This window comes from Amphiprion ocellaris, chromosome 12 (assembly GCF_022539595.1).
Source record: "Amphiprion ocellaris isolate individual 3 ecotype Okinawa chromosome 12, ASM2253959v1, whole genome shotgun sequence".
NCBI classification, from domain to species: Eukaryota; Metazoa; Chordata; class Actinopteri; family Pomacentridae; genus Amphiprion; species Amphiprion ocellaris.
This window is the reverse complement of record NC_072777.1, coordinates 18033755-18061532: the sequence shown is the minus strand read 5'-3', so window position 1 is coordinate 18061532 and position 27778 is coordinate 18033755. Positions and strand designations below refer to the sequence as shown.

The window sequence follows — 27778 nt, the reverse complement described above, 5'->3', positions numbered from 1 at the left end:
GTTTCTCTTCAGCACTGTAGCCAGGCTGACAAAGAGTCAGAGCTCTGTTGAACCTTGTATTCCTTTAGCTCTAAGCAGTAATGACTTCATGAGCTTCTTTACAAATAAAATTATTATGATTAGAGAAAAAATTAATCTGGCCCTTCCTGCAAATGTCACAGATGTATCATCGAGTACAGATACTTTAGAACTGGCTGTAAGACCAGATGGATATTTAGAATTTTTCACTCCCATACATCTCTCTGAACTAATTTCAATAGTTTCTACATCCAAACCATCGACATGTCTTTTAGATCCTATCCCAACTAGACTGTTCAAGGAGGCTTTACCTTTAATTAATTCCTCAATGTTAGATCTGATTAATCTCTCTCTAGTAACAGGTTATGTACCACAGGCTTTTAAGGTTGCTGTAATCAAACCTTTACTTAAAAAGCCCACTCTAGATCCAGATGTTTTAGCCAACTATAGACCAATTTCCAACCTCCCATTTCTCTCTAAAATTCTGGAAAGAACAGTTGCAAATCAATTATGTGAACATTTACAAAGGAATAGCTTGTTTGAAGAGTTTCAGTCAGGCTTCAGAGTGCATCATAGCACAGAAACAGCTCTGGTGAAAGTAACTAATGACCTTCTCATAGCGTCAGATAATGGACTGGTCTCTATATTTATTTTGTTGGACCTTAGTGCAGCATTCGATACAATTGACCACAAACTTTTATTACAGTGACTAGAACATTCTATTGGCATTAAAGGGACAGTACTGGACTGGTTTAAATCCTATTTATCAGACAGGCTCCAGTTTGTGCATGTCAACAATGACTCTTCTGAGCATACTAGGGTTAATCATGGAGTTCCTCAGGGTTCTGTCTTAGGACCAATACTGTTCACATTATACATGCTTCCCTTAGGCAATATTATTAGGAAGCACTGTATTAATTTCCATTGTTATGCTGACGACACTCAATTGTATTTATCTATGAAGCCAAATGAAACTAATCAGCTAGCTAGACTGCAAGATTGTCTTAAGGACATAAAGACCTGGATGACCTATAATTTCTTACTACTAAATTCCGACAAGACTGAAGTCATTGTATTTGGCCCCAAACATCTTAGAGAATTGCTTTCAAAGCATATAGTTACTCTGGACGTCATTACATTGGCCTCCAGTACTACTGTGAGGAACCTCGGTGTTATCTTTGACCAGGACATGTCCTTTAACTCACACATAAAACAAATCTGTAGGACTTCTTTTTTCGACCTGAGAAATATTGTGAAAATCAGGAACATCCTGTCTCAGAGTGATGCAGAAAAACTAGTCCATGCATTTGTTACTTCTAGGCTTGACTACTGTAAAATCCTTATTATCAGGTTGTCCCAATAGCTCTCTGAAACATCTACAGCTGATCCAAAATGCTGCAGCCAGAGTACTGACGGGAGTTAGCAAGAGAGATCATATTTCTCCTATATTGGTTTCTCTTCATTGGCTCCCTGTTAAATCTAGAATAGAATTCAAAATCCTTCTTCTGACATATAAAGCTCTTAACAACCAATCTCCATCATATCTTAAAGACCTGATAGTACCATATTACCCTAGCAGAACTCTTCGCTCTCAGACTGCAGGCTTACTTGTTGTTCCTAGAATCTCTAAAAGTAGAATGGGAGGCAGAGCCTTCAGTTATCAGGCGCCTCTCCTGTGGAACCAGCTCCCAGTTTGGGTTCGGGAGGCGGACACCCTCTCTACTTTTAAGACCAGGCTTAAAACCTTCCTTTTTGACAAAGCTTATATTTAGGGCTGACTGGGGGACCCTGACAGGGTGAGCTGGTGTTTTCATTTGCACAACTGACTTCCCCTCTTGACGTCCCTTTAGTTTGCCCCTAGTTATGCTGCTATAGGCCTAGGCTGCTGGGGAACCTCTCTTGATGCAGTGAGCCCTTCTCCAACTACCTATGTATTTACTATATATACCATTATTGCATTACACTCACTCTGTTTCTTTCTGTGTCCTTTCTCCGAGTGTCCCTGGTCCCAGAGCTGGATGCTTCAGATGTGTGGTTGTTCTCCCACCTCCAGCTGCCCATTCCCACCAATCTACTCTGCATTGCCCTTACTATACTTGATTTGCTTATGTACATATTTTCGAATTTACCACCAGCTATATATGTAGTATAATAATGTCAGAGCCGTACACCATAGCAGTAAACTATAATTAGTTTCCATGTTAGTTGTACTTTGCATGTATCATCTGTCTTATCATGCATGTATTATACTGTGTGTTTTATGGTCCTGGTGTCCCCCCCCCCCCCACCTCTCTATCTCTACCTCTACCCCTCTATCTCTTCCCCTCTACCTCTTCCCCTCTACCTCCATCCCTCTATCTCTACCTTTCTACCTCTTCTGTCCCTCTCAACCCGCCCGGCCAGCAGGCAGATGGGTCCCCCCACATTAGAGCCGGGTTCTGCTCGAGGTTTTTTCCCTGTTAAAAGGGTGTTTTCCTTGCCACTGTCGCCTTTTGGCTTGCTCTGGGGGTCAGGCATATGGGTTCTGTAAAGCGTCTCGAGACAATTTGACTGTAATTGGCGCGATATAAATAAAATTGAATTGAATTGAATTGAATTTGTCAACAGCTTTCCCAACACTGACCTGTCCTCTTCACAAATGAATATAGACCTAAAAGACTGAAACATCACATAGATCAAATCTGATGAGCACACAGAGAATTGACCATGAAGTCTGCACAGATCTCCCTTCACTGATTCCACTGAATAAGGCTCTCATTGTGGATCCGCTCAGTGTGCCCATGTGGCAGCTGTAGGGTCTCTGCCTGCTGACACATAAGCTTGTCAAATGCCAGTGAGAGAGCCTGTCTATTGACAGAGGCTCTCCATTGCACACTAACAACTGCAGTTTATGAGTCTGTGTGTAATTGGGCTCCTTACATAGCATAAAAGTGCACGTACTGGACAAAGATTTCACATCTTCCTCTCTAAGCATGGCCAGAGATGCATCCAAAACTCAAGAGAGCTGTTACTGGGTTCATCTGAGTGCAACACGATTCACATTCATTGTCAGACAGTAATTGTTGATTGCACTACATGCACATAGTTTAGTTTTCAATTTTACTAAATTGGGTATTGGTACAAATTTTTATTTCATTTTCTTTTGCATTTTTGCTGATTGTGTGAGATATGAGCTCTAACGGGCACAATGTGAAAAAGAGCTAGAGTAAGATAAATGCTATGCTAGTGGAAGGCTTACATCGTCTTCTGGGGGAGATGGAGCAAGCTTTAATATGGGCAAATCACTTCAGCTTTTTTCATCCACATAACAGTCAACCATTTCATAATGGACTGAGAGGCCAACTGTTCCCAAAAGAAGTGCTCTCAAGACAGCTAGACCAGTAATCTGTTATTAAGGCCTAATGATGCCCCATTTATAAGCATAACTCACGTTTCAGAAACCACTGAAATCCATGTCACCATGTTGCCCTCATTTGGAGATCTTAAGTCATCTTCATGTTCAGTTATTTGAAGCAGGACTTTAAGATTAGTATTCACATGGTGTGCCACTGTAGATGAGATCATTTAATCAGTGGTATAGATTAAAACTTAAAAGAAACTGAATAAAAGCTTGCTGAGAGCCCAGACACATCTCATCATGACTGTTTTTCAGAAAACCAGTACCTGTGGCAATTCTACTGTAGTTCAATCTCATAATGTGTCAGCGGGAGAGAAAAGAGAGAGGCCTAAAAACTGTGAATAATGGAATTTATCTTTGTATTCTATTAAATTGCCATTGAAAGTTTACTCTTCAAAATATATGTCCAAGATCCATAATTCAGCTCAGATTTTTGAAGTCAAGCATTTGTTTTTCCATGTGAAAACGTGCTACATCTGAGGTTAAATTATAGGAGTTATGCTGAAAGTGAAGCTATAGTGATCGTTTTGGTACAGACCTAGTCTTTCTTTTAAGGAACAGGGCTTTCGGAAGTAATCTTTGTGTTCAGCCTTAAAGTTACTAGTATCTATATATACACAGATCTAAGTTTCACTGTAACAGTTATACTACCTTTCAAAAGTTTGGGGTCAGTTAGAAATGTCCTTAGTCTTGAAACAAAAGCACTTTTTTCAATAAAGAAAACATTAAATTAATCAGAAATACAGTCTAGACATTGTTAATGTGGTAAATGACTATTCTAGCTAGAAACAGCTGATTTTTAATAGAATATCTCCATAGGGGTACAGAGGCCCATTTCCAGCAACCATCACTCCTGCGTTCTAATGGTACATTGTGTTAGCTAATGGTGTTGAAAGGCTAATTGATGATTAGAAAACCCTTGTACAATTACGTTAGCACATGAATGAAAGTGTGACTTTTCATGGAAAACATGAAATTGTCTGGGTGACCGCAAACTTTTGAACAGTAGTGTATGTACTGTCTTTACTGCTTTAAAAGAAAGCAAATAAAGGCCTAGATTTTTCAATGGTGTCTCTCTTTGCATCCTCCTCACTGCAGACTTGGTCTAGACATCTAGACAGTGGCAATGCTGTAAATGTATTTCAAGCTGTTTCAACTATTTATGTTTATTCATGTAGACCATTTTCAAAAGTGAGATGTAGCTTGAGTTGAAGAATTAATTATGAATATTCAAATTGTCACAGCAAATAGCAAAATATTTATTCAGATACAGCCCTACTATTCCAGTGAACCACCTCCTTAACTGCTCCAGCTCAACAACATATGTTTCTTGTTAAGATACTAGATTCGTGAGTTTCCTACATTGCAGTTTAGCTCAGTGCACATTCTCAGTGCTTTCCACCACAACATTGATTCACGCTATGGAGCTTAATAGACAATAACTCCCTGAGGTGACCACACAAAAGTGAAACTTGGTTAAATATATTGACTTTAAGCACTGGACACTGTAATTGCTCTTAGGGGAGAAACAGAAAGAAAGGTAGAATCCAAATACTTTCTTTCAAGGATTCCAAATCACTACATCAATCACTGCATCTAATTCGTAGAGGCCAGGGATTGTGTCGAAATTGATCTCCATTAGTATTTGTTGCATTTTCCAATAGATGATGCTTAGGTTCTCTTAGATATTACTGACCTTACAATCTACTGTACCAGTAAAATTCCGCCATGTAGTATTCTTTATTTTCTAGCCTTTTCTCAATAATTGGATATTTAACAATGACAAGAATTCCAAACCGCATTTTGATTTTGGGCGCAGAGGAGCACCATTGTTGTCATAGTTGTACTGACAATTAAAGGAGAAAAATATGTGAAACAACTAAATCTTGAAAATATGTTTCATTAAAAAAACTGCTTACACACATATAGCTACAATAAATGAACAATATACCTAACTACATCTCAGTCTGGTGATCCTCCAGAGAATTAAATATATAATTAACAGACTGACAGAAATTAACAGATGATCCCTCCTAAATGGAATTATATGGAAAGTTCAAAACAAGTCAACAGCATTTACACAAGTGGACAAAATTGTTGCTACCCCTCAGTTAATGAAAGAAAAACCCACAATGGTCACAGAAATAATTTGAATCTGACAAAAGTAATAATAAATAAAAATTCTGTGAAAATTAAGCAATGAAAATCAGACATTGCTTTTGAACCGTGGTTTAACAGAATTATTTAAAAAAATAAACTCATGAAACAGGACTGGACAAAAATGATGGTACCCTGAACTTAATATTTTGTTGCACAACCTTTTGAGGCAACCACTGCAATCAAACCATTTCTGTAACTGTCAATGAGACTTCTGCACCTCTCAGCAGGTATTTTGGTCCACTCCTCATGAGCAGACTGCTCCAGTTGTCTCAGGTTTGAAGGGTTCCTTCTCCAGACGGCATGTTTCAGCTCCTTCCACAGATGTTCAATAGGATTTAGATCAGGGCTCATAGAAAGCCACTTCACAATAGTCCAATGTTTTCCTCTTAGCCATTCTTGGCTGTTTTTAGATGTGTGTTTGGGTCATTACCATGACCTGCGACTGAGACCAAGCTTTCTGACACCGGGCAGCACATTTCTCTCTAGAATACCTTGATTGTCATGAGATTTCATTGTATCCTGCACAGATTCAAGACACTCTGTACCAGATGCAGCAAAGCAGCCCCAGAACATAACAGAGCCTCCTCCATGTTTCACAGTAGGGACGGTGTTCTTTTCTTCCTATGCTTCATTTTTCCGTCTGTGGACATAGAGCTGATGTGCCTTGCCAAAAAGTTCCAGTTTTGTCTCATCTGTCCATAGGACATTCTCCCAGAAGCTTTGCGGCTTGTCAAAATGCAGTTTGGCAAATTCCAGTCTGGCGTTTTTATGATTTGTTTTCAACAATGGTGTCCTCCTTGGTCGTCTCCCATGAAGTCCACTTTGGCTCAAACAAGGATGGATGGTGCGATCTGACACTGATGTACCTTGACCTTGGAGTTCACCTTGAATGTCTTTAGAGGTTGTTCTGGGCTCTTTTGTTACCATTCATATTATGCGTCTCTTCCATTTGTCATCAATTTTCCTCCTGTGGCCACATCCAGGGAGGTTGACTACAGTCCCATGGATCTTAAATTTCAGAATAATATGTGTAACTGTAGTCACAGGAACATCAAGCTGCTTGGAGATGGTCTGATAGCCCAGTGGTTCCCAACCTGTTTGGCTTGGAGCCCCCCCTATAAGCTGCACCCCAGCCCCAGCACCCCTCCAGCGCTGGGGCTGGGGTGCAGCTTAACATAATTCTGTCTTGTCCTTTAATTAAAACCAAATTCAAGGTAACTCTCGAGGTATAGCCGGAGTTTTTAGGTACTGATGAATCTTCACCAGTTTTGCGTTTTTCAACACCGTTTCCGTCAGTAATTTTCCAACTGCACACAAACTAATGAATCGGGATTAACTAGCGAGCCAACCTGAAGAAAGCGTGGAGAGAAGTTGAAAGGTCCATCGAAGTAGCAAAGGATTTTTGAAGAAAGACCAAATAAATGTGTTTTTAAAATGTTTTATAGGTAGACTTGTGATGACACCGTGAGTGTGTTACTCTGATTTTATCCAGAATGTAAAAATCTCACAGCCTCAGAGCAGACAAAGTTTTGTGCTCCGCGTCAGATTTCTGGCACCCCCCCTGGGGGGGGGCGCGGACCCCAGGTTGGGAACCACTGTTATAGCCTTTACCTTTAACATGCTTGTCTATAATTTTCTTTCTAATCTCCTGAGACAACTCTCTCCTTCGCTTCCTCTGGTCCATGTTTAGTGTGGTACACACCATGTCACCAAACAGCACAGTGACTACTGTAACCCTATAAATAGGCCGACTGACTGATTACAAGTTTGTAGACACCTGTGATGCTAATTAGAGGACACACCTTGATTGAACATGTCCCTATGGTCACACTATTTTCAGTCTTTTCTAGGGGTACCATCATTTTTGTCCAGGCCTGTCTCATGAGTTTATTTTTTAAAATAATTCTATTGAACCACGGTTCAAAAGCAATGTCTGATTTTCATTGTTTAATTTTCATAGAATTTTTATTTATTATTACTTTTGTCAGATTCAAATTATTTCTGTGACCATCGTGAATTTTTCTTTCATTAACCGAGGGGTACCAACAATTTTGTCCACGTGTGTACACCCATGCACACAGAAGCATACAGCTTTATACACTACAACCACTATCCACATACAGCATGACATGATGAACATTAATCCTACTTTTAAGATATGTCATTTTCAATATTTACTAAATATATTAAGAAGACTATCACGCACCTGCAGGTAGTGGCATGTCCGCAAAGGCTTGTGATCCATGTGCATGATGGGTTTCTCTAGATTAAGTGATGACTTCCGATATGCCTCCTTGGCCTGGCTGACTGTTAGTGTTGACCAGGAGCTTCTCTTCATGAATTTGCCCTCAGGTGCCATGGCCATGCTCTCACAGGCTGAACACTTGACATCATTGTTACTCTTAGAGGTCTTGAGTGACAGGTCTCCAAAGTGGTGGCTGTGCATGGAATCTGGATAGCAGTGGCTGACATGTTCCCCATGGTGCCGTGACATGACACTGGGTGTGCGGTAGGTGCTGTCACTATCCAGGTTGTCGTCTGAGCTCCACCAGCCGCCAGAGCGGTGCTTACGTTCTTTACTCTTGCTCCTCTTGCTACCATGTTTGGTGGAGTGGTGACCATGATAGTAATAGCCTCCTCCTCCTCCACCTCCTACAATATCACCTTTTGTGCCATTCATCTTGGATGATCCCTCCAGGGAGTGGGACTTGGTGAAAAGCTTCTGAACAGAATGAACAAGGTGTCTGATACGGCCAGGACTCTCACTGCGTTGCTCAGTAGTGGTGGAGGTGCGCTGGTACTGTAGCGTGTGGAAGCCATCGCGGTGTAGTGGCAGTTGTTTCTCAAACTGGTCCAGTAGGTTAGCTGGAAGGCGGTTGCTCTTGGTGCCGGCATGGTGGGAGGATGCAGCTGCCGCTGCAGCAGCAGCAGCAACAGCTGGGGAGGTGGCAGAAGCTGTGATGGCAGCGCAGTCATCCCGTGTGGCTGAGTCATAATACTGGGAGCTGTAGTGCATTCTGGGAAAGGTGCTGCTGGAGATGTGGTCCGATGCAGCAGCTGGCGGCATCATGACAGGGGACATCATCATGCAGTCAGAGTGGATGGAGCTGCGAGGTGAGTAGCGGTGGTGGAAGTCCATGGGGCAGCTTTCTGTGGGGCTGAGCAGGTAGGACGAGTGGCGGGATTCAGAGCCATGGTGAGTGTGGAGGTCATGGACATGGGGGTCGTAGTCCAAGCCATGGGGTAAAGGAATCTGGTGTTGGGAACGGCTGCCCGATAAGCCCTTCATGTTCCTGGCTGGAGGGAGGCGTCTGCCTTCATTGAACTTTCGAGAGCGGGACCAAGATGAATACTTCTGGTCTGTTTCAGAGAAGGGAAAAAGAGAACAATATTAGATATAGTGAGAAGGAAAGAGAATTAATCTGAAAAACCTTGAAGAGTAACTCTTTCCAGTCCAGAGCCCTGTAAGTTGGAATTGCTATTGTGGTTCTCCTCACGAGTAGCAACATAACAGATTAAAGCTTTCAGGGGATGCTCTTTGCATTCATCTGACATTTTTGAAAACAACAACTCTCATAGTCTTAGGTACACTGACATTTTATGTTCATGTACACATATGTAAGGATATGTTATATCTTCCCAGTTTATCCTGTTTCAAACACTACATAACAAGAAACATGTGACATAAGGGAGCACTCTTCATAAATATGTTCATAAAAGCATAATAGTATGGTATGTATATGGTGTGTGTGACTTTAATGCGTTAATTTCGATTAATTGATTACCGCGAAAATAACGCGTTAAAACTGATAACGCAATTAATTTCACCCTCCTCAGTTCCCTCATTTCTGGCACATGGGTAACTCTGATGAACACTCCAGCCCAGTAGGTGGCGGTAATGAACCTAAAGTCTGTTTGTAGCCATGAAGAAGAAGCACAGGAAGCACTGAGTGAAGTCAGGCACTGGTGAACAGTGAAGGAAGAACAGATTGAGCTTGTTGGGCAGAAGGTTTTCTTTTAAAAATCTTCCCGATGGCAGCTTGGATAAAAGCCTGGTTGTGTGCAAATTGTACAACAAAGAGTTTTCTGATCACTGCATCACTTCAAGCCGACGGTATCACCTCAATGTAAAACATGTTGCTGTTACCACCAGAGCTAACGTTAGCTACGAGTCATGCTAACGGCTAACGGTGTAGCCATCCCATAATAGACCACTTTTCTAGACAGTGCTTTAGGTTACAGAAAGTCTTAAAATGTTGAATAAAATCGCTATAATTGCACTTAGATTTGCAGTAATCTGTGAATGTAGCAGACAGATGAAAAATGCAGATAAATAGAAATGAAACATTTTTGTGGTTTAAGTTTTTACTCCGTCGAGGCTCTGCCTCCTTGGATGAGGAATAACCTAAACAACAAAAATATCTCTTTTAATAACTTAATTATAAACTTTTTGTTTATAAAAAATACATCAATAAAAATTGATATTCCTATAAAAAGAACCATCAAAATCACACCATTTATCAGACCCAGAAAAGATTTCAACTTTCTGAAGCTCCTTGAACTAATGCTGATTTTATGTGCCATACAGTAGAAAAAACAACTAAATTCAGGCTTTAAGTCAACAAAATCACTTTTTTCTATATGTCCCATTTTCCTTTTTTAAAATAAATTTTAAATTATAAACACATATATGTCTATTCATTGATTCAACTGTCAACTACAATTTTATTTGAATTGAAAAACTTCATTTATTGTGTCAAATATTGCTATTTGACAAAACAGCAAATTGCGATTAATTAATTACAAAGCCTGTAATTAATCAGATTAATTTTTCACTTGTGTCCCACCACTAATATATATATATATATATATATATATATATATATATATATATATATATATATATATATATATATATATATATATATATATATATAGTTCTGGGAAACGATTACAATTTTTAATCAAAAAATATTTAATGGCACTGTTATGTGAAAAATTAAACAATGAATTTAAAAGTAGTGTATTCTGCACTTTTCTTTTACAAGTACTGCTATATGAACAAAAATGCAATCACATTTAGTTTGCAAAGTGCTTTTTAACAGCAGTATTCCCTTTACACAGTAGCAGTTAAAATATTTCTTGTAAATCTCAACCTAAACATGAATGTAATCAAATCAAATAAAACCAAAGCAATTTGCCACAGCAGGGGCATTAACATTTTATCTGGTTTGTTGTTAAAAAACAAATTACCCTCAGAGTCCAGAGCCACGGTCATAACATTATAACAGGAACCTTCCAAGCAACAGCAAGTTAACATTTATAAATCTGTATTCTTATTTTTCTCTGAACAGGTACCAGCAGAAACATTTGTCTTTTATTAGGGAGCAGCAGAAACAGTCTATATTCAGTAGTAGCTGTGGCTTTTAGAGTAAGGTGAAGTGGTCAAGCACAAAAAAGTACACAGCTGGGACTGACTGTGCAGAAGACTTTTTACTCTTTTTTTTTTTATTACCTTTTTAGGGTTTAATATATAGGAGAGTGGAGACAGGAGAGTGACAGCAAATGTTGGGAGAAGAGCAAATGCTCACGGGATGGACTTGAACCCATGACCACTGTGTCAGGGATTATAGTTCAGGTTTATATTGTCACACACATACACACAAAAACTTTCAGTGATGCAAGTTGTCACATTTCTCCACAGTGCCCACTAATTTTTTAGGTCCCTGAAGGTCTGACCACGATTTCTGACGTAGGAACGGATGAGTGCAGGTCATCTCGTTGGGTAGAAAGACGTTTCCTGCCGCGACCAGCTAGCAGTTTGGTAGAACCATCTTCGGCTTGTTTTTTCTTGGTGTAATGAACAGCTGTCTTGGAGATCTTCAGTTTTTTCACTACCTGTCTCTCATTCATGCCAATTTCCTGCACTGCCAAGATGGCTGCCATTGTGGCTTCACATAATTCTTTTGTTTTAGGCATTATTGGACAGCTGACAACTTATGAGTTGCGCTGTGGTTTGAATGTAAGCAGAAAACCACTCTAGACCGTGCTGCTTATGACATGAAATGGCCTCTTATATACCCTGGGAATACAGTTACGCTTAAGCATGTCAAATAGGACATAAAGTATTATGTAATCAGCTGCATTTTTTGTCGTGTTCATTGTATTGAATTCTTCAGGTAATATACCTTTAGTGGTACCAGGCATTGAAATGAACAAGAAATTGAAGAAAACAAGAGTGGTCTAAAATTTTTTTTCCATGACTGTATATGTATTTATTTGCTTTTGAGTCATGCACAACAGATATATAAGCAATTATGGCAACGACACTATATATCAGCTTCCATCTCATCTCAGAGAACAAATGACAAACTAAACAGCTTGGAGGTTTTGTAACTCAATGAAAGGGAATTTAATTCTGATGTAGAATTTGTGATAGATTACTGATTATGTCACCCAAGCTTTGGTCACTTCAGTAATATGTTAGAAAAAAAAATTCCACACAACTTTTATTTTATTCCTTTCCATCAGAGTCAGACGAGTTTCATTTCTCTCTGGGCCAATAAAGAGAAAACCAGAGAAAAAATACTGCAGAGAACAAGAATATACTGTAGATATCCATTAGCCTGTCCAGAAGTATGAATGATAAGTAGTTATAATCTGAGCATATTGGTAGATAACCATAGTTTAAATAACCAAATATTAATAATCAACGGTACTGTTCAATAATGAACAGGAACGAGGTGAAAAAATGAAAATGATCAAAAATTTATGAAGTAGAAGAGATGGAGTGTGGATGCACTTCAACTATTTAAAGTATTTACTATTTAAAGGACTGGCAAACTGCTCCAAAAAAGTAACACTGATGATGTAAACTAAATAAAATTTGCTTAACATCCCTTTTCAGTCAAATATTGCCAATGCCAGACAACAGAAGCAAGACACCATCATAATGATTTTATCTAATGACTTACATGATCAACTCAGGACTTTCCTGGCAGCAAAACATAAAGAAAACTCAAGAATATCTCAGTCATACTTGTAGCTCACTGACTCTGTGGCAAATCATCTGTATTAGACAGCCATGATTATTAGGTTACTCTTTAAAAGAAAAAGCCCAGGTTGCTTCATTTCATCTAAAATAATACTTTTTTTGAAAAAAAAAAAAAAAGGCCAGTGTCCTAAACCCACCTTATAGTAATCTTGTAAGTAGTGGAGCTGATTTTCTCGACAAATTGAACTTGCATCTCCGGAATCTATGATAAAAGTATCATTTCTCAAGCCCTGCAGTGGAGAACTCCTTGTTATTAGCTGTGCGCCTAATTATTTTGGAAGAGATGTGCAGATCTCTGGGCGGTGATCACAAAGAGTAGCAAATTTTTCTTGACTTCAAAGAGACTTTTAGATGAGAAAATGACGTAGTTTCTATATGCAGGGTTAAAGAGTTCAGCATAATCTCCTAAATCCTTTTCCTCTGTCAGTCTCTGGAAGATGTTTCATGATGAATGTTCGGATGAGTTTTTCTCTTTTATGTCGTATTGTACAATGCTAAAATGAAATGTGCATATTAAGCTCACAGTTTATTACAGCATGCCCAACATTTAGTATACTCAACATATAGAAATGATAAATTATTATAAAATTATATATATAATTAGAGTAATCATGTTGAAATCCACACTGCCATCCATGCAGTTCCCTTCCATGTATTCCACTCACCCAGTGTTGTATAGAGTACTGAAAAAATCTACTTGAGTGGAAGTATAATTACCCAACTATAAAAGGACTCAAGTCAAAGTACATAGTCTCCAATGAGAATTTTACTTCAGTAAAAGTAAAAAAGTACAGCATACTTTTTCTACTCAAGTATCAAAAGTACTCAAGTAAATTTACTCTGAGTAAAAGTAAAAGTGAAAGTCAAAGTACAAAATATAAAATATTTTTACTGAGGCAAATTACGGCCAAACAATTTGGCCAGAATAGCACAATGAATAGGGCTGGGCGATATGACCAAAAGAGAAAAGCTCCTTTTTTTTTTTTCACCCATTTTGGATAATTATGATTTTAATCTAAGTATTAAGGAAATTTTTTCAAAAATGTTTGGTTTATTCAAGTAACTTGTGGAAATAAATGCCACCTTGTGCAAACAAAATAAAACTGTGCAAAGAGATGCAACATAACTGACAAACTTTAACTTCATTTTCATAAATTTGTACAGTCTGAGATTTCCTGCAAGAATATTGAGCCCATCAACTGACTCTGGTTTAAACAATGAGTTTGGTGAGTCTGGTTTGAACAATGGAACAAGTTAACACCACTAGGGTCCAGCCCTGTGCTGGCGTCAACAAAAAACTGTCACCAATTCAAAAATTTGCGGTTCATCCTTAGAAGAAGCTGATTTTCAAAGTTCTTGCTATTCAGTCTTGCCCTTCTTGGGGCAAAGACGAGTCCTGCAATGCTGAACAGCCTTTCACATGCTGCGGAGGCTGGAAGAGGGGTGTTCAACTTGACAGACAGTGCGCAGACAGCTGGGTAAGATTTCAGCACAGTCATGTGATCCGCTGAACAGGTCAGATAGGCATCAAGCTGTTTGGAACTCTCTTGTGAGTGAGATGATTGCAGAGGTGAGAAGAAGTCTTCATCATCCGATGAAGAGGACCTTGACTGCTCACTTGGAGAAGACTGCTCAATGTGCTGTTTGATGTAGTCCATTCCTTAAATTCAGAATAAAAAAGTTCAAAATCTCAATCTCTATATCAGACAAAGACAATTAAGTAAAAGTACTTAATTTTTTGCCAGCCAGAATTGGATGCTATTTAATTGCCTCACCCATTTTGATGGTAGCTTCCTCCTTTGTCCATGTGGTCCGAAACTTGGGCAGAAGGATTGCTGCCGCAATCAGCTCAGGATCTTTTGCCATTGTTCCGAACCGAGTCTTTATACCTTCCTGTTGGAATAGAAATTGTAGACAGAATTAACTTTTTATAGTTATGACAAAAAGGTCATTAACTATACTTTTTGACGTATAGTTGGTACTAACATAAAAAATATAGATAAAAAAATAGTATAGTTGTTACGTTAGTACTTTTAAAAGTGGCTGCTGCGTTTATTTTGCACTTCCAAATTTATCTATAAATATGACAAACTATTTTGTACAGTAAAAAAGACATTTTAAAAATATATGCATTTTTAACCCACTTGCAGTGCATCCATAAGAGGCCTGCAGTATTTCAGCTGCAACTTTACTCTGTCCAATTTAACGGACAGCAACGTGATTGTGGGTAGTAGCCACCCCATCTGGGCGTTGGTTTCTGCTTGTAGGATGTTTGTTGCTTGGGCAACTGGAGTCATCACAATGGCATACTCGCCCAAAAATGCCAGTTCTGCCGGGTTGAACCTGTAAGACAAAAAGTATTTTAGCGGATTAACCATGCATATCCATGGCAGTCTGTTATTTATCTAGGATATTCTAATTGAAACCTCAACCCACTTAACTCCCGAGATAGGATTTGTGCCCAAAACCAACAATTTGACAACAGAAAGTATTTACTTACATTGAAACTTTGAAGTCATTGCAAAGATTTCTGATGGTCACCTCTCCTTTGTCTTTGAGGATTCTTAGCAGCCTTTCGACAGCGAGGAAGAGCGAGTTCCATCTGGTAGTAGAGAAGAAAAAGGGTTTTTTTTTTTTACATAGTGCCTTTTGAAGCCCAAGAACATGCATTGTCCTTGGTATAATAAGCTAAAAAAAGAAAGAAAAAAAGTACAGTAACATGTAAACGTTTATGGCAATGTTTGCAGTATTTCAAGCTCAGTTTTTTTTTTAAATCATATTTATCACTGCAAGTGTAAATAGGTAAATGTTTCAACTTTCAACCTACCTTGTGGTATTTGGACGTAGAAGCTGGAGTGAGCAAGCATCCTCTACAGTTTCAGCTGCAAGAGTGGATCTTCCGCACTTGTTCCACAGTGCATGACACTTTGAAAAAGCTGATCGGTAAACTTTCTTGTAAGTGTCGTTCCACCTTGCTTTCAGTGCATCAGCCATTACGATCCGATTGATTAGGTGACAGGCACATCGCTGGTGCCTTGGAAGTTGAAACTCCATCCCATCATCTTGCGAGAGAAGATCCGCTACATCCACATTCTCCACTTCAACGTCATCTCCACTCTCTTCATCTGTATGATCATCCTGTTCTTCACTCTCAGATGCGCTCTCAGACTCTTCTGCATACACTTTGAAGGCTTTTATGAAGTTTGAACCACTGTCCGTGGTGGTTCTCACTATCTTCTCACGAATATCATACTCCGTGTGGATATCGTTGAGAGCAGCGGCTATCTGGTCAAAGGTGTGAGAGCCTTTGAGCTGTCGGCAGGCGAGGGCCACTGAGCATCTGTTGAGAAAGGAGATTTGAGGTGTGTTTATTTTTATTCTTCTTTGTTCAGCTGACTAATTACAAATTATGAAAACCAGGGTTACAATTAATATAGACATGATACAGAAATTAGTGTCCAGGTTAAACCTTAGAAGACATGGGATGACAAAAATGCCCACCTATTTAGATCTTCATTTATCCAGTGTGCAGTAACCCCAATGAAGCCACGCCTCCTAACTGTCCAACAGTCTGTGGTGGTTGCGATGTGTGCAACCTCACGCATCTTGTCCGTCAAGGCCTTCTTCATCTTTGTTGCGGCTTCGATGGTCATGGCTCTAAGCTTCATGCAGGTCATCAGCCTGCATTTAGATATGTCAACAAAACAGGTGACTGACAACCTTAAAAGCACGATTATCTTGTAGATTTTCATATAAAAGCAAAATTTTAACATTTGTACCTAGAATTCAGAATCAAGTCTTTCACAAATATCTTGAAAGATTCCTGTTCAATAAGAGAGAAGGGCTGCAGTCCAGTAATGATGTACTTCATGACCGCTTTGTCCAAGGAACCCTGAGGAAAGATGCTCCACTGGTTTCGCAGTGTTGACTGCACCTGCGTAGATGTCTCAGCGGCTCGCTTTCTTTTAACAGATGTTAGGGCAGAGTACTTGGCAAGGCTTTCTGGATGCATCCTCTGAAACAGATTATTAATAAAACATTTCATGTTACAAGTTGTTAATGCAAAAATTAAAATAAGAAAAAAAAAATCTACTCCCAGTCCCAAATAAATGCACTGTAATGACATCAAGGGAGACTGATTAAGAAACCTTTAAATTAAAACATCAGATGCTTTTCCGATCTCAAAACCTCAATTTCCACAAATAATAATTCAATAAGATCTCTAATAATGGAACTAGTAAAATAACCCCTTTATACATTTTATGTGTGTGCACTGCAGGTATAAATTGGGGTTGTGAACATTTGTTTGTAGCTTAAAACTAATGCAGCTTTATCCATTTAGCTCAGTCTTTTTTGTTTTATTTTCTAATACGCTGATCTTAGACCCATTCACATCTACTAATAAGAATGGCGTGTCAAATTTGAACTTGAACAACAGTCAGGTCAAGGTATAAACATGAAACGTTGCTAAAGCACACGGCTAACAATTTGAACCAGATAATGACAAAGTGCACCGCTGTAGCGTTACTCATAATCACCAGTAGCTACAGCGAACATTGTGAGAATCGAGCTACAAGTGAAATGACAAAATGAAGTGTTTTATTTCTAATTTTTGGCTAATGCAAATAGGCCGTCTTGTTAGCTTGTTAATGTTAGCTAGTTGATGCGCCAAGAGTGAAGCTAACTTAATCAAGACTATTATCTAAAGATAGCAGTATAACACCGTCATGCTAAAAATATTGTTAACTAAGCTAATATAACCAAATATGTTTGCCCTTACCTTCACGTGCTTCCGTAGATTTGACGGGGAATTTTTGTAAGCCATTATTTCAACTAGCTTTGGAGTGCAAAGCAGACACTTCATGCGGAAAGAATCTGACTTGACCCCAACACAATCAAAGAGGGAGTGAAGATAAGGCCATGGGTGTCCAGCGTCTTTATCCAATGAAGGGATTTCTTCATCACTGCGATGGTCTTCTTTATCACTCGCATCTGTCTCGTTTTCAGCCATTGTGAGCATGTGCAAGCCAAGCGCTAAATGCTCAGTTGGCGGGTCCAAGCTATGTCCAGGCAGGCAGGCTAGTGCTGCGTTCATGTTCTCTGGTAAAGACGAGTCTTCCCCTTGGGAACTCGTAAATATGAGGGTGTCTGGTTCATGTAATTTTGTTGGGGGAGAAAGGGAAAAAAACGATTGTAGTGCACTTTATTTAAACTCTTATAAGCAGAAGAAAAGGTAAAATCTTTTTTTGACTTATTCAATAATCTTATAGAAGATGTGCAAGGAAAAATATAATCCAAATGAACAGTTATTGAAACTTCACAGTCACGTCAAAAAAATAATAAAAATGTAAATAAAATTGTAAAATAATATGAAAAGGCGTTTTATTTATTTACTTTTTTTTTAACCTGGAAAACCCTTGATTTTTCTGATTATTTAAAAATCTTTCGCCTCTATCCTTCATTTTGAAAGGTCAATTATTACATCAATTTGGCAACTAAAGCATCAACAAATCTCTCCGTTTCCCAGTGGTAAATACCACACCACATTCAGTCCTGTGCACTGGGAAAGTCATATTTTCTACTAAATTGGCTTCACTTGAACGCAGCACAGGTCTCACTAGCGGGCTCGTGGCCCAGTGATGGAGCACAGCGCTAAACTGGTCATTATTTTACTCAAACCTGTTAGAAAAGTACTTAAGTAAAAGTAGCAGTAACGAAGTGGCTTCTTGAAAATGTAGTGGAGTAAAAGTATATTTTTTAATTCAGAAATGTAGTGGGGTAAAAGTAAAAAGTCATGAAGAAAAAAATAACTCAAGTAAAGTACAAGTACTGCCAAATTATACTTAAGTACTGTACTTAAGTATTATTACTTCGTTACTATACAACACTGCACTCACCACAATATTATAATTGCTTCACTACTCTGCCAAGGAATGTGACGAAGTTATGTGACGATTGGTGTTGGTTTGTGTGTCTGTTTGCAACATTACTCAAAAGCGGATTAACAGATTGGCATGAAATTTTCAGGGAAGGTCAGAAATTACACAAGGACCAAGTGATTAGATTTTGGCAGTGATGTGCCTTATAGTCTGGATCCACAAATTTGTTAAAGATTTCTGTATCATTGTGAGATGGCAGCATGGCAGCACTGTAACTATGGCAACAAGTGAATACTACATCAGCCGCCTGCTAACGATCACATGATTGTGAACCTACTACAAATCGACCACTGCAGACCACAAATTGTTTAAAGATTTCATCTGTCGGAAATCATACAACGACTGAGCAGTTTTGGCAGAGTACTGCGCTCTCTGAGTGCGTTTCTTGTTTCTGATTGTGTTGCCTGTTAAAAATGGACACCGTAAACACCAATTACCAGCAATAATATTAAAAGGTGAAGTGAATGACAGTGTTCATCTCAATATAATGCCTTCAAGATGGCAGCAGCCTGCCCCAGCAGGTCATAGCCTGCCGCCATACTGGAAAAACTAGTGGAACACAATAAGAGCCTCCTAACTCCTCAGGTTTCAATCTGAGAGCATCTGTGTGATGCACCAGAACAATATGACTCCACAGAGGCATCACTCCAAAACCTACAGGACCCAAAGACTCCATCCCAGACTAACACAGGACACTCCCAGAGGTCCCATGTTCATGCCCCAACTGGTCAGAGCTATTTTGGTGGCATGATGGGGACGTGCACCATATAGGGCAGGTGGTTTGAATGTAGGACTGAGCAGTTTACTTCTACCTAACGGGAGTAACATTGTTATTATTATGGGCAGTATATCTGCGGGAAAAGGAAAACAGACCTGTATTACCAGTGACAGCTTTGTGTGCATGCAACAGTGGTTTTATTACTAGTATCCAAGAGAAAGGAGAAAGGATCAGTTTTGTAAATAATACTGTTACTGTAATGAAACTCCAAAACCACTAATTAATAAGTTGAATATATTTTAAATATATTAAAGTTAGCACTGATGATATTTGCAAAATTAGCCAGATTAAATTGCTTTTCTTGATTCTATTAAGAAATTCTTGAAAACTAAAAAAAGGGTTATTCTTAAAATGAAGTAAAATGATATTGAAATTGTACAAACATGCTTCAGTTATGATTTGCCAAACTTGAATGATCGTGTACCCTAACAAGTGCTAGGTTCCTGATTTAATTCCTAACATGATGGCACATCTTCTAGTTTGTCTCATAATCCCATTAAAGATAACCCATCATAACTGTAGATTTTTGATTGACAAAGGCACTACAAATACTATTTTCCATTTTCCTCCTCTGTCACGACACACATAAACCTCGCTTTTGACTTTTATTTTTCAACATGCTACTTGAATTGATGCCTAAAACATACCTTTTTTTTCTAAAAAAAGTGTCAAAATGAGCAGCAATATTAATAGTATCTGTCTCTATGCTTAGCTTCCTGCATATCAATTACAGCCCACATCTTACCAGTACGTGATGTAAGCTGTAATGTAAACAAGGAGACAGTGTTGAAGTGCCTTGAGTCTATGCAATTCCCCTGCAATTAATTACTTTAAGCTCCCTGCAGCAGGAAACCCCAGCCTGGAACAGTGCACATCGTCTTACATAACGTTTGGGATCTCTGATCTCACACAGCATTTCAACGGAGCCAGAAATAAAATGCACAGTTGTCATGGCAACCACTGCTGAAAACCGAGGAACTGTAATAGGATTTTCAAGGTTATTTGGGGTGGATCCCAGCTCCAAAAGGGGTAAAAAGACACATATCATATGTAATGTGGTATAGACTCTTGAGTCTTGAGTCAGTGGCTTGATTTGCTATATGAGCTACTATGTTCGATGCAAAATTACAAGTCATGAAGAGGTCAAATAAATGGTGAATTGAAGCACCAGCTTCAGGACACAAAATGAATCCACACTTCACTGCATGTTTAATTTTCACTTAAAATCTATCTTCTAATGTCTCTTAGCCAATGTCAACCAGACCCATGGCCGTTAAAGTAAATGCAAGTTGTGCAATGTATTGGACACGGCTTGGCTTTCTTGGAATGCCAAGGCAGAGGCCAGACCGGATAACAAATCATTTGTGGACCAAAAAAAGCCACATAAAGCTGCCATCTTGGACGACAGACAGAACCAGAAACCTTCTCTTTCCCAGGAAAGAGACTCCATAATTGTCAGAGGTGAATTACGGCAGGACCACTGTGATTTCCCCTCACCATCCACAGTTTTCTGGAGAAACCTGCAATATTTGTTTCTTTTGATGCCCAAGTGTGAATTTCAGACCTCTTGCGGAGGAATAAAGTTTCTACAGGACATTAACATTTTAGAGGAAAACCACTTAAAAAGACACAATGACTCTCACAATGACTGTGAATGTTTTTGATCAACACCTTATTCATGTTCAACCCCCTTTCCTTAAGAATGTAAGCACCCCAGCCTCCTCTGCAGGGAGGACATCTGATAAGACAAGCCATAAACTTTGCCACATACCTGAGAAGAGCCTGGTTTGAGATTGTCAGTTTTACACTGAACCATTCATGGACTCAATAACTGTTTTCTGACGTCTATTTCATGTTTTCATGCATACCAAAATTACAGCAAGGAGTTCCTTTATCACATATCCAAAATTCACATCTGTAGGTGATATGGGGGCAAAGCTAACATTTTAATGAAATAATCATATTTCCTGCATGGACCCACAGTGCTACCCAGTGACGTCAGAGGACGCGATGTTGTCAGGACAAAACCCTTATTAACCTTTGTACCATCCTCAATTAAGAGTGTAAAATGTGAAGTTGGTATCATTCATAACCATACACATGAAATGTAACACATATCCTCACAATGACATACGTTTAATATCTAAAGCACATTTGATATATAGTTTGAATGTATAAGGTAAATCACCTATTTGTTAAAATGTATAATCTCTATTGATGGATCATGGTGAGAGATGGACAGATCATGTTTGCGCGTATAATATCACATATTTTGATTCAATTTGCCAAGTGCGGTTGTCCTCCCTCTGAGAACAAAGATAGAGTAATCAGACTACCAAAAGTCGCAGGAAAGTTCTCTCCACGCCCAGAGCTATCTTCCATGATAAAAGACCGGACAACGCCTTTCATCGCTCTTACAATCTTCTCTTCCTCCTGTCCTGAACGCGCATCTTTACGCCGCAGCTCTCCGTTCTTTTCTAGACACGTGTCGTTTTCTTTAACTTTTATTCTCTGAAATTTCACTTTGTCTCGCCGTTCTTTTCTTTAGCTAATTTTTGTCGCCTTTTCATTTTGCGACATATTTTAGACACTGCTCACTTTCAATACAAGCCTGAGCTTATATGTTTTAATGCGCTTTCCAATAAGAAATAATTGAAATAATTTTCTCCTTTTCCTAAATTTCACCGCGTCTCCGCTCTCAACTTTCACCATTTTTTTAATTACTCGGCTAACGCCGACTGAAAACAGAACGTTAAACCAACGTTAAACAAGTTGTTTTTCATCAACCCTGGAAGACATGCAGACAGAGCGCTGAACACCGGCCTGACTCATCACCTGAACAGAGTGCCTACACCTCAGACGTCTGCGGAGACCCCCGACTGCACTGGGAGCTTCTACAGCAGAACTCGTTGCCTAGCAACCACACGACGCTTCAGGAAGAGAACGCCTGGGTGCCTCGTGAGGACTGTTCTGGCTTTATACTACGTTCCAGCCGAATGGAGACTCCGACAAAAGCACAGCGCTACAAAACGTAGGAAAGGCTAACTTCTTTCTGTTCCTGATTTGGGCTGATGTCATTAATAACTTGATGATATTTAAATTTAGTCACTCTTCAGCATATCGATCGTATCCCAAATTACCGATTCACTGTGTTAGATCATCCGCTATCCTCTTTCACCATAACCCTCCTCCTTGAATCTGATTCCCCACATTCAACACACACCTGCACGCACGCACGCACGCACGCACACATCATATTTCTCACTGTATATAGCTCACCTGTATTGTCTTAGTAGAATAGTTAATAAATATCTTTCATTTAGACCAATTCACGGTCTCGTGCATTTCTTTGTGTGGGAACTGAAGTCAATTTAATCAGAATTTTAGACTTCCAGATATCAGACTGATCAGCTTCATTTTAATCAGAGTCTCCTTGAGATTTTGCTTAAATTAATAATTTCCTCAGACAAACTGAGGATGGTGCCCCTTTATTAACGAGTGCAAACGTAACTGCTTCAGTGGTTATGCTACAGCAATAAAGCACTTTCAAATCATTAACTCTTAAAGTTCACATTAACAGGATTTGTTGAACGACATGTTTTTAACCAACAAATGTAATATAACATTGCTAATTATCATTTTTATTAGATTTATGTCCTTGTATTGCTTTGAATATTGGTTAACTTACAGTAGAAGGCACTAAACACACACTATTATTCATTTAAATGCGTGGATTGATTTCCACATTTCATTCAGCTGAGGTACATTGTTTTGTTCATATTGAAACATTGTATGTTTGTGTGTACGAACACAGGATAAAGTACTGTATATGCAGTGTTGTAGAATTTTATTGCATTAAACACTCTACACTGAATATCGTGCTATCTTTCCCTGTTCCTATCTTTATCTCAGTTCCACCATCAGAGCTCTCTCTTGTCTCCCTAGGACCCCACTCACTATCTCATAAATTCAACACATTGAAGTAGATGACACTGGCTGGTTGCTGAGGCAACAAAATGTATACATACATCCATACATACTATATAGGCAGTACTGATGAGAACAGCTAAGCAAACATCATCATTTTCTATTAATGTAGATTCACTTAAACACCTGTCCCTAATAAAAAATTAGGCATGTTGCTTACAGTAAACAGGGAGAATAACTTCAGTTTTAGCATTTTTTATAGCCCCACAATCACATTTTATGTTTAGTAGTTCACAATATCTGGTTGGATCATGCTATGTAATATTCATAATTCATAATAAAGTAAATATTCCAGCTTCACCAGCTTCAAACTCTGGTTTTCCAGTCAGAGGACAGTCTTACTATCACAAGGCCTGTCTGTGACTGTGGAATATTTGGGTAATACTACTGTTATGGGCTTATGAGCACCACAGTCTTCTGTAGTAGTTTCATGAATGCCATGGCTTGCTCAACAGTCCAGCTGCTTATCTGTTCCTGCAAATCACCAATAATTATATGATCTGTAATCTAAAACACCTCTAACTGTCAGTGAATCATACCCTAGCCCAAGCAAAGAGCAGATACAGTAATGAGTTACATAACTAGAAGCTGTATCTGCATTGTATCTTGTTGGGTTGAACTACAATGTTCTGGTTGGCACAGCTGGCTTGATCTGAAGTTTGATCTGAATACCACGGCCTGCCAAGCTGTTCAATAACCATCACTGTCCACTAGTCCACCATCCATCCATCTGTCCGTCTATCACCACATCACAGCTCTTCAAACTCCATGCAATAATGATGTCCTTTGATTTCCTTACAAAAGATGAAAGAAATTGAAAGAAAAAAAACTGAAATGTAATACAAGAAAAGCACTCAGAGAGCACAGTACTCCACCAAGGCTGCTCGGTCATTGTATGGTTTCTGACAGATGAAAAACTTGTGATCCGCAGCAGTCGATTTGTAGTAGGATTACAATCATGTGATCGTCAGCAGGCAGCTGACGTAGTGTTCACTTGTAGTCATAGTTACAGTGACACCACGCCACAATCTCACAATGATACAGAAATCTTTAATAAATCTGTGGATCCAGATTACAAGCTGCATCACTGCCAAAATCTAATCACTAGGTCCTTGTGTCATTACTGACCTTCCCTGAAAATTGCATCCAAATCCATCAGTCCATTTTTGAGTAATATTGCTAACAAACACACAAACCAACACCGATCATCACATAACTCCACCACATTCCTTTACAAAGTAATAATACAGTAGCACTGAAGTGCAACTTCACCCTCAAGTGTAGCAAGTTTTAACTTTGAAAACTTTCAAGGGTCTAAGTTTTGAGGCCACAGTCTACAGTCATTCAGTCGCACTTTACTGTACACAGATGCTACATGTTATTTTGTTACTGAATTTCACTCTGGGGATTAATAAAGTCAGTCTAAGTTAATCTCTTGTTTATATCAATAAGAATCAGGCAAATTCAGCAATAATGTATCGCTACATGGCAACATGAATGTTATGAAATCCAAAGTACACATTCACAAGACACAAAACATCTGTTAGCTCCGACAGAGTAAGCTGTCTGCCTGATTTGCATTCTCTTTACAATCACCCCAGGATTCTGATTACATGAACCCTCTTGAGATGGTTTGATTACCCCATAATTAGCTGTTTAGAGGCTAATCTTTCAACCCAGATCTCTCCAGCTATCAACTAATTCATTTCAAGCAGAGTCAGTTTGACATAAATCATTCAGAAATCGCTCATCATCTGAGAGACAAACGGAAGAAAACAAACTATCAAGAAGGTGCTAAAATGTTTTCACATCATCAATGAGTCATTAAGCAATGGTAGATCATGGTTTTAGTCTAGTAATCTACGGAATTAACCATTTAACCGCCTTGACTGCACAGACATACAAGGGTTATGGTTGCTAATATTCAACTTTATTACTTACTGTCAGGGTAAAGTTTATTTAGTGTTACTTAAATTAAAGTCAAGGCTTCATAGGAATTTTGCTTCATAAACTCCTTTTTGAAAAGACATCAACAAACAGCACATCCAAAAAGCTTTAAAAGGTGCTTACTCAAAAACTCAAACAGGCACAAGGGAATGAAGGATCAATATTCCCCACTAACAGCTCCCAACATTTAGGGCAACATTTCAAAATATTACAGGATAACAGATACACTAATGTTTTTTCTCGGAGAACTGGCAGTATCCTCAACATTTTTCATATTTCAACATATTTCATCCCTAAAGTGAATGAGCCTGAGATGAGCACAGAAATCCTCTGTACTTTTAAATCTCTGCATTGTAGAGCAAAAATGCAAACCATTTAATTTTGTACTCTCACTCAATATTCACACCCAGCCACTTTAAGTTGCATTGAGCTCTTCTCTTCATGTTGAATGTTGGTTAAATGAAGTAGCTTGAAAGAGATTTCCCAGCAGAGCAGGATGCCAATGACACCTGCCACAAATCCACAGGGAGGATGTGAAGGTGGTACAGTCAAGTTAGGATAGTTCATATCATATAACAATTTGTTCCAGTCTGACAACACAAACACACAAGTAGGCTAGTGTCATCCAAAATTTGCATCAGACCTCTCACCAGCCTCTACTAATACATAGTGGCCAGTGTACTTCGTTCACTCTGTGCGGGGGAGGTGACATCAAGGCAGGCGATGTCGGCAGGCTCAACAAACTGGTTAAAAAAAGCAAGCTGTGTCAGAGGGCTAAGTCTGGATAGCCTGCAGGCAGAGAGAAGGATGAATTCTTCAGCTCAGTCTTGGACAATACCACCCACTCTACCTACGATGAGCTGATGCAACTTTGGAGCACCTTTAGCCTCCAGTTCATTCGCCGGCGGCAGACCATGGAGTATTTCGAGTGCTCATTTGAACAGGTGTCATGTGACTACCTACTTCTGACTCTACAATATAGTTTCAGTCATTAATAGATTGGTACTGAGGGCAGCAAAGTTAATGTGTATACTTTACATGGCACACACACACACCCACACACAGATATTGATTTTGCTTATCTATCTATCTATCTATCTATCTATCTATCTATCTATCTATCTATCTATCTATCTATCTATCTATCTATCTATCTATCTATCTATCTATCTATCTATCTATCTATCTATCTATCTATCTATCTATCTATCTATCTATCATTACTCCGCCAAGGAAAGTGGCAGTTATGTAACGATCGCCCTTGGTTTGTCTGTTAGCAACATCACTCAAAAACTGACAAACGGATTTGGATGAAATTTTCAGAGAAGGTCAGAAATGACACAAGGACCAGGTGATAAGATTTTGGCAGTGATGTGGCTTAGAGCCTGGATCCATGGATTTGTTAAAGATATCTGTATCATTGTGAGATAGCAGCATGGCATCACTGTAACTATGACTACAAGTGAACACTACATCATCTGCCTGCTGAAGATCACATGATTGCCATCCTACTACAAATCGACCATTGCAGACTTACAGTCCTGGTCACCACTATTGGCACCCTTTCCTTTTTTGTATAACTTGTACAATATCTTCAGAAATAAATGGAAGTGTACCAAAATCATATTATTAGAATTTTTTAAATTGGCTGTCCAAAGTAATTTAACAAAAAATATTATTTTTCAACTTAGATGTTGTAATTTCCAAGAGGAAACAGAAAAAATGACACAGACAGTAATAAAGGTACCCCCCCTTAATATTTGGTTGCACACCCTTTGGCAGCGATGACTGCCTCCAAACACTTCTTGTAGCCATCTATAAGCTTCTTGCACTTCTCAGCTGGTATTTTCTCCCATTCTTCCTTTGCTGTTTGTTCAAGGTCCTGAACATTTGCAGGATTCCTTGCACCAATGGCAGATTTCAGCTCATGCCATAGATTTTCAGTGGGATTGAGATCAGGACTCACTGTTGGCCAATTTAAAACAGTCCATTTTTTCCTTTTCAGCCATTCTTGCGTGGTTTTGGATGTGTGCTTTGGGTCTTTATCTTGCTGGAGAACCCATGATTTTCGACGCAAACCCAGTGTTCTTACACTGGGTAGCACATTTCGCTCTAAAATTCCTTGGTTGTCCTCTGATATCATGATTCCTGCGATACGTTAAAGGGCTCCAGTACCAGATGCAGCAAAGCAGCCCTACAACATTATGGATCCTCCACCATGCTTAACTATTGGTAGGGTGTTCTTTTCCTTGTGTGCGTCTTTGTGCCATCTGTAAACAAATTGTTAGTGTGCATTGCCAAAAAGCTCTATTTTTGTTTCGTTTGTCCACAACACATTTCCCCAGAAGGACTGTGGTTTGTCTAGGTACTCTTTGGCAAAGATCAGTCATTCCTTTTATGCCTTTTCTTCAGCAATGGGGTCTTCCTTTGCTGTCGCCCATGAAGGCCTGCTTCGTTTAGTGTGCGGCGTATGGTACGTGCTGAAACCATTACCCCAG

General features: G+C 39.1%; 1 protein-coding gene across 8 annotated transcripts in view; it reads right to left on the bottom strand.

Annotated features, from left to right (window-relative positions):
- Positions 1–27778, bottom strand: part of LOC111578333 (disks large-associated protein 2) — a 126786-nt gene that overhangs the window by 46728 nt on the left and 52280 nt on the right. For all 8 annotated transcript variants that reach the window (XM_055015978.1, XM_055015976.1, XM_035954980.2 and 5 more), the window contains one exon: positions 7782–8935. In XM_055015978.1, the coding sequence (XP_054871953.1) occupies positions 7782–8935 (1154 nt within the window). The remainder of the gene's footprint in view (positions 1–7781; positions 8936–27778) is intronic.